At 37.6% G+C, this 8,119-nt stretch overlaps 1 protein-coding gene across 1 annotated transcript; it reads right to left on the bottom strand.

The window, feature by feature from the left end:
- Nucleotides 1–646: 646 nt before the first annotated feature.
- On the bottom strand, nucleotides 647–7,038 carry metap1d (methionyl aminopeptidase type 1D (mitochondrial)). The gene is made up of 10 exons (XM_007565151.2): nucleotides 6,947–7,038; nucleotides 5,632–5,792; nucleotides 5,112–5,261; nucleotides 4,878–5,026; nucleotides 4,574–4,616; nucleotides 4,311–4,474; nucleotides 4,111–4,208; nucleotides 3,925–3,972; nucleotides 3,753–3,831; nucleotides 647–2,878 (listed from the first exon to the last, which is right to left on the bottom strand). Exons 1-10 carry the CDS (start codon nucleotides 7,032–7,034, stop codon nucleotides 2,794–2,796), a joined length of 1,065 nt encoding a protein of 354 aa, XP_007565213.2. The 5' UTR covers nucleotides 7,035–7,038; the 3' UTR covers nucleotides 647–2,793.
- Between the last annotated feature and the right edge of the window lie 1,081 nt (nucleotides 7,039–8,119).

Genomic DNA, 8,119 nt, shown 5'->3' with positions numbered 1-8,119 from the left:
ATATAAGCTGTAAAACCTGTTTTTCTCTAGTCCAAAGAAAAAGAGGATTGCACTGAGTGCTGTGTTCCTAGTGAACATTTAAGTGATGTGAATCTTTAAACAATAGAAACAACAAGACATAATTTATCAGTCTCTTTGGAGCAGCCTTGGGCAATGCATACCATCCACTCACACACCCACACATGCCCACGCGCACACACACACTACATGTAACACAGCGCTCCTGTTCATAGTTTGGCAAGCTGCTTTGGTTGTTCAGGATCAAGAAGTTTTTCAGAGGAACAAAGACTCACACAGACTGAAAAGATATAAACAGTTATCACGGCAACACAATGGGAGAGTAGATGAATTTCTTATTCCAGGAGCTCACAGCAAGATTTACACTGTACTAAGACTCCAGAAATTTCAAATTCAAAGTCTAGTTCATTTTAAACCTTGTAAATATCAGAGAAAACACCCCGTGCGTGTCTGCAGATCTGTTTACTTTTTTTTTTTTCATAGTTTTTAACAGTTTGTTTGCTAGAACATGTGGGCTAATTTTAAATCCATGCGTACATATGTTTAGTTAACCTAATTAAGGAGACTTATCAATTAAATATAACCTAAACTAAAAACATACAAACAAATGAATGCAAATACAAAAAGATGTGTTTGAATGTTTTGTTGTCTTTATTTCCACTTTCTTATCCTCCAGTTTGTAGAAACCCTCAGGAATTGGGCGTCACCCAGTCTGGTTCAGCCTGAGGCCAGATGTCCTGGTTCAGCAAAGCTCAGGTGTTAGTTTAGCCCTTGGATTCACTGACGAATCAAATCATTACAGAGTATGAATAAGCAGATAACATTTGTCTGTCGTGCATAAGGCATATCTGCCTGCACAGGTTTGGGAACGATGCGTCACTCTGTTAATGTCACAACGCTGCAGATCACCAGGGAAACCACAAATGTCTGTGGTGCTTCACGGTGAAAAGTCCCAGAAAGGTGTGAAATATAACAGCTTCACTCACAGAAAGACAGGGATTTAGGTATGCGCACCTGGAAAGTGAAACAGGCTTGAGGAACATCTTTAGGTAACAAATTTATAAAAGCTGGGTTAAAAAAAAATAAAATAAAATCTTACGCTCCCCAGTATTAAGATTTCCACTTCTCCACTGGCTGAGGATTTTTACAATAAAACTGCAAAGAAAGGGTTTGGGATTGAGTCCCAACATGCAGGAAAATAATGAAAGACAGCAGCAAAAATTCCCTCAAGTACCCCCCACCCCCTCGCTTTATCTACTTATTCTATGTTGCATATCTCTGCCTTCACTTCTCCACTTTTGCTGAATCTATCATCATCATAAAAATCCCATGCTCAAGCTGAACGTTAGGCTCTTCGTCAATCATTTGCAGGATGCCGATTATAAAAAAAATGTATGCGTCATCACAATCTGATTCATAAGGAGTGCAAGCTCCTTCAGGTTTGCACGTCCCGCCCTGAAAATCAAAGATCTTTAACAAATAACTAAAACTGTGATCAAATGTGGAGCCTGGGAATTTGGAGGGGTTTTTTCTGTACGTTAAATGAAAGTGTCACAAAAATATAAGTGAGTTGTGTCACCTGATATTAATCATTTAATATGTTAAAACTTGAATCATATCCTGGCTGAACACGACCCACCTTTATTTGATTAATCCTTCCTGCTTCGCCCACAAACTGTTGGCATGACCACACATACCCACTCTGCCTCACTCACACACACACACACACACACACACACACACACACACCAGCAGGAAATGAAAACACACCCTTACAACGGGCTGGGATCGCATATTACCGAGCCTCTTGAGATTTATCAGCATTTACGCAAACATTCATAGCGGTGTAGCGGCTAAAGCGGTAGCCAACCTCTTAGTTGCGCTCAAGATACTTTAAGAGCCTCGTCTGAACTTGTTCTCGCGTTTTGCTCAACATTGCATCAATCTGAAGACCGGATGCAGAGACAGGTCACAGTAAAGAAAAGTCAATAGATTGCTTTTACTTCCACCGAGCAAATACTTAACGCCTTCCTTTTTTAATTTGACCTAAAAATATAAAGTCAAGATATTACATTGCACAGTGCTTATCAAGCCTCTGAGCAATTAGTTTCAGGCTCTGCAACTTGGGGATGGTGCATAACTGATGACAGCTGCTTTAGATTAACGTCAACATGGAGACTTCAGTGTCAAGAGGCAGGCTTGCTTAAACTCAGATTTACACACGGGTTTTTCCACCCCTGCAATGAGGAACAAATACAAAAGGGTCAAATGGGGTGTAGAGCTGCTTCTATTTAACAGACTGAAAGGGCGTGAAACATTATCGGCAAAGTCCGAGTTTGTGCTGCCACCTCCTGGCTGCATTTATCTTCTGAATTTGGATAGGAAGAGTTCAGAGCTAAGTATTTCAAGAAAAATAAATTTCAAGCTTAAACACACAAAGGGAGTAAAACTCAAAAAAAAAAAAGAACATTATTTTATTTTCTTAATGTAACTTAGAAAGTTACATTAAAAGGTTTACACAAAAGGTTTATGTGAGGGGAAACTGGCATTTAGCTTAAGAAAAACGTAATTTGTAAGACAATGAAATGCCTCAACCACATAATTAGGTCAGCTTCAGCAGTAAGACTCGAGCTCCCGTACAACATACGGAACAAGATTGAAAACCTTGGTTTCTACATTAAGATCTGGTAGCATAACTGTTTTTCTTTTTTAAAATCACAAAAAGTAGCTTAGACCCACAACTGATGTACCATTCGAGGTAGCAGTCCATTTCTGTCACAGATTGTTTTCTTCTGGTAGTTTGGTGAGAATCTTCACTCCGTCGGCTGTGATGAGCACCGTGTGTTCAAACTGAGCTGACCTGTACAACCAAATTTAAACAACATTTTGTAAGGAGCAAATTCAATTTTAAACAGAATAATCCACTTAGCCCCCTTTCAGCCCTTTCCTCTCATCTTTCACCCTTAATTCTATGTTTGTAAAAAGTAGGGTAACCCGATTGTTTCTATCAAATATGCGTGCTCAAGTAAACCAACAAGTGTAAATATTTTCTCAGTTGCTATGTTTACAAAAGCACAAATACAACTGTGATGTATACTTTCTGTGCATTACCAAATGTAATGAGTACACTTCATTTCTGAAATAGACTAATCATCTTTATTCTAGTATGTTTGTTTAGTTTAGTTTAGTTATGTTGTTTTCAAGCAATATACACCACGTGGTACAGTATATTTGTCTGCTCTCTAAATCCATTTAGATACATTAAAGTACATGTATTTTTCAAAAGGTTACAATAGGCTTATATATAGTTTCATCTAAATGAGCATAAAAGTAATGAATGCTGAGCTAATGGAACTAATAGTGCATCAGCTTCTATCCGTGAATTAAGTGTTTAAGGGCAAAGACACAGTATTCAATCTAAAATCCAAACTATTTATTCTGCTGTCAACCTTTTTTTTTGTGTGTGTATCAAATTATGTTGTGAGCAAAAAACTTCAGAGTTTATTCTGTGGCGATTTGCAGATTTGTAACAACCTCCTGCAAAAAAATGTAACAAGCCGAGCATAACTCACTCCCCAGTTGAGCCCTCCTAAAACGTCCATATCTCACTCAGTATGGTCCAGGAGACTCTGCATGCCACATGCTGAACAAAGCTCAGCAGTGCACTGCTACTTACTAACACTATCATTCAGCTTCAGTGGAATAAAACGTTACAAATACAAAGCACTTCTTACCTTTTATCGTCGACCGACACCGCGGTCCATTTGTCCTTAAGGATTCTGAACTCTGGAGACCCCTCCATCACTATAGGCTCTAACAGATCGAGATTAACAGACGTTAACAACCACTGATTCCAGACATTTGCATATTTAGGTATAGAAAAAAAAAAACCCTGGATTATCCTACCTATTGTGAAAGACATCCCTTCGTCCATGGTTATGTCGTTATCATTAGCTGAAAAGAGAAGCATTCTTTATCAAACTGGACCAATACAAGCCCTGTTTTTTTTCTTGTGAATGTATAATAATAAATTCATAGCAATAAAAAATGTCATTGTCTAAATCACATTACTGCAATTAGGAACCAACTTACCGTGGTGCCAAATCTCAGGATGGCAATGAAAATACGAGCCTATTCCATGTCCAATGAAATACGGACAAACTTGAAAGCCATCGGACTGGGCTATTTCACTGCAGATACAGAACCGATTTAACGTAAAGTGGTCAAACAGAAAAAGAACAACATCCAGTTGCATGTAAACATTTGACGTGCGTATTCGCCGCAAAGTATACCTGATAGTATTTCCTATAACACAAAGCTCCGCTCCTGGTTTGCATACGGCGATGGCCTCGTCTCTGCAACGCCTCGCCGTCTCCACCAGCCGCTGGCCGACCTCATCCACCTGACCAATCAAGAAGGTTTCTGAGGTGTCACCATGGTAGCCATCCAAATACACCTGTTCCAAACAAAGCAGAGGTAAGAAACGTGAGTTGTGCTGTTGACATCTGCAGCATAAGGTTTTATTTGTAAAATGTGGAACACTGCATAAGCTTACTGTGACGTCGACGTTGATAATGTCACCGTCTTCAAGTTTGCGGCTGCAGATCAGAAGGTATCGCATTACATTTTAAAACGCCTTACATTTGCTACCTTGCTACACGTGGATTTCGTGGAAGTTCCCTTTATTCAGCACTTTTTTTTGTTTGTTTGTTTTTGTTCTTTAAAGATTTGACATTGTGGAAAGATGTTACCCAAGTTTAGTTTATTTAATAAAAAGAAAAACAGCTTTGAAAACAGAATTAATCTAAAGATTTACCCCGACTTTAAAAAGAAATTCGCCAACTATTCAAACCGTTTACCTGTCAGGTATGCCATGACACACCACGTTGTTCACAGACGTACAGACCGACTTAGGAAAACCTCCATATCCAAGAGGGGAGGGGTAAGCATTGTGCCTGATTGTCTCCTGGTGCACAATGAAGTCTATTTCATCTGTTGTCATGCCAACCTGAAAGCCACAAATAACAGACGTTGTTGTTTCTATTCTGATGACACATAAACTTAAACAAGACATGCGGCGGTTTTATTCCTACTTTCAGACTGCCTCCAGCCAGTAGAAGTACATGTCTGGCAAGTTGACATGCTCTAGCAAGGCCTTCGATCTGCTCTTGGTTCTTGATCTCGATGTAGTCTGGCCATTCTGGGACCAGCCCAGTGCTGACGTAGTCAGGCTGCACGATGTGCTTCAGTCAGAGGGAAGGTAAGAAGAGATGCATGTAAATTAAACTGAACTGAACTCTGAAATTAAATAGTTTCTGTTTAGATTGAACTAGCATCAATTAATGAAGCCAGTTGAAAACTAAAAGGGAAAAAATAGACTAGAAGGCTTCAGGAATGTGAAATTCAAACATGCAAGTTGTTACAATATGGATAACTGAGAAAACGTCCTTCGCCTTGCATTCACTTTCATGTTTTTCCATTCAGCTCATCTGCGTTTACTTTTTGACGCATGGATTTATTGTTCAAAAGCATCAACGTTTAAGCAGCAGTCGAACTAAAAGACCCATCAATGAATCAAAAATCTTTTTTTTTTTTTTCAGAGTGTAATGATACCTTAGGTACTGCGTAGGCTGGCCGAACAGTAGCAGGCCGAACCACGTTGTGAGAACTTTTCCATTTCCGCCAGAAAAAGCTACGATGTTGCTCACACAGGAGATCTTTGGAGCGACTCCACCTTCCGAGAGATGAAACTCTTCGAAGGAAACAATTCACTCCTACAAAAAACATGATGTTTATTGTTCTTAATAAAAAGCTCATGCTCTTGTTAAAAGAATAGATATGATTTCCTTCGTTCAGACTTTTAAGAGTCGTACTTATTTATGCTTTCTTTACATTACTAACTACTGAATGATGCATGCGACAAGGAAGTATACAACTCGAATATAAAGTGCCATGCAAAACTATTTAAAACCCTTGATCATTGTTGTTTTATTTTGTCATGTTGCAATCAAAAACCTAAATATTTTATAACAGGATTACTTATGTTTTTGGCCAACACAAAGGAGTGTACAATTTTGAAGTGGAAGAAAAATTATCAATAGATTTCAAATTGGTATATGTGAAAAATATTTTTAAAAGTCTATATTCTGTCCCTCTGAGTCAAATATTTTGTTGAACTTTTCACAGCTTTTTGGGGTAGGTTTCTGCTAGCTTTACACATCCACAGACTGAACTATCTGCCCATTCTTCTTTGTACAGTGAGCCCACGCTCAGTCAGTATATGAAGAATATCTGTAAACACTTGTTTTCAAGTCTTGCTAAAGACTCAACACACTTTAAGACTGGATTTTGACTGTACCATTGTAGTACATAAATATGCTTTGATCTAAACTGCTCCACAGCAGTTTTGGTTGTTGTTGTTCTGCTATAAGGTGAACCTTTATCCTGGTCTAAATTGTCTTGCAGCCTCTTACAACCTAAAGCCGTCAGCCTTGACCTTTCTGCTGTGTTATTTTGCTCTTTATAAATGCTGCTTGGTCACAAATAAGCCTGATCCTTCACAGGAAAGTTGGATGAGACAGCGTTAAACACTTGATATCAAAACTGTGCATCTTCTCCCATCCAGTTTACGATTATCCGCTGTATCACTCACATAAACTAGTAATAAAATGCTAGTAATAAAATCAGAATTGGCGGCTGTAGCATAAAAGCTGTTCTTACGTTACCTTATTCATAGCAATCAATACAAATATAGATTAAAATAGTGTTCTGCTCATAAATAAGCTAAATAAATAATTTACAGTGTATTCAAAAGGGATTTTCGTAAAGGTTGCTATAGACTATATATGTCGCTGTTTTAAATTAAGCCGCTAATGTTAACTGATTAACACTGAAGTAGCTGAATCGAAGTGCTAAGTTCATTAAATACCTTTCCTGCTGGGGAGCCCCACAGAGCAGCCAGCAACGGCGGCCGCCATTAAATATAACCTGTTGTGGTCACGTGATCGAAAAATCATTGGTCACGTGACTATAACTGGTTAACTTTGCAACTGTCACGTGACTCAGGTCTTGTGTAACGACTCAGCTTTAATTACATTAGGCCTTTTTTTTCTTGGCGAATCCATTCCCATCTTTCAGTCAAACCACAGAGTTAAGTGTCTGTTGTTACTCCTGTAGTTTTCAAATGATTAAGCTACAGAAATGTTTAAGCCTTTTTGGCGCCCTCTATTGAACATTATGGCTAACTGTCAAATGTGTCAAACCCATCAGCACACAGATTTAGCCCAAAATGTCAGGTAACAGGAGTAGATTTAAAAGTTGCCATCTCCTCCTTTTTTTTTTCTACTGCCTAATTACCAAATAAATAAAATGTCTCTTTTATTTTAGTTGTTTTGATTGTTTAATTTCTAAATAATCAAACATAATCACATATATAAAGCTAGGACTTTATCATACACTTCACATTGTATGGACTGAGCTATTGTAATACTGGATTCTAAATTTTGAGGTCAGTAGTATATTTGACCCCTTTTGTTGACCCTTACCATAAACAACTAAAAATAGATAACATTACCTCTATTTTAAGCAATGTGACAACCCCTGGTAAGTCACACAGCAGAGGGTCACAGCCTTATCAGTGAAAACAAACATTAGTCATATTACCTGTGAACACACAGCCACAGTCAGTCAAGATAAACAGTTGTAAATATTTTTTTAAATAAAAGAAATCCTAAAAACGCTTAAAAAATGAAATGTATGTTATAATTAAAAAAAATTAAAAATCATATTCAATTAACTGAATAAAAAAAAAACTAGTCTAACTAGTAAGTGATACACTTTGGCCTTCTGCTTGAATAATATTTTTTAAAAACCTTTACTAAAACGTGTGTGCTAAGAATAGTTTTTCAATTACAAATACAATGTAGCTTGTTATTAAAATTATTTACTTTCATTTTTTTCTTTTTAAAATTGATATGGGCAAAATGTTTCCAGCCTGTTAAGTAATCATAATCTGATTATAATTAGTTATGTCTTTATAATAGGAACATCGGTGTAGGAATGTAGTTATGCTAGAGAAGATGGCTTTCTATGACTCTATGTT

Source organism: Poecilia formosa, unplaced genomic scaffold (assembly GCF_000485575.1).
Source record: "Poecilia formosa unplaced genomic scaffold, Poecilia_formosa-5.1.2 Scaffold172, whole genome shotgun sequence".
Taxonomy (NCBI): domain Eukaryota; kingdom Metazoa; phylum Chordata; class Actinopteri; order Cyprinodontiformes; family Poeciliidae; genus Poecilia; species Poecilia formosa.
Note: the sequence above shows the minus strand (reverse complement) of the source record. Positions and strands in the feature narration are given on the sequence as shown.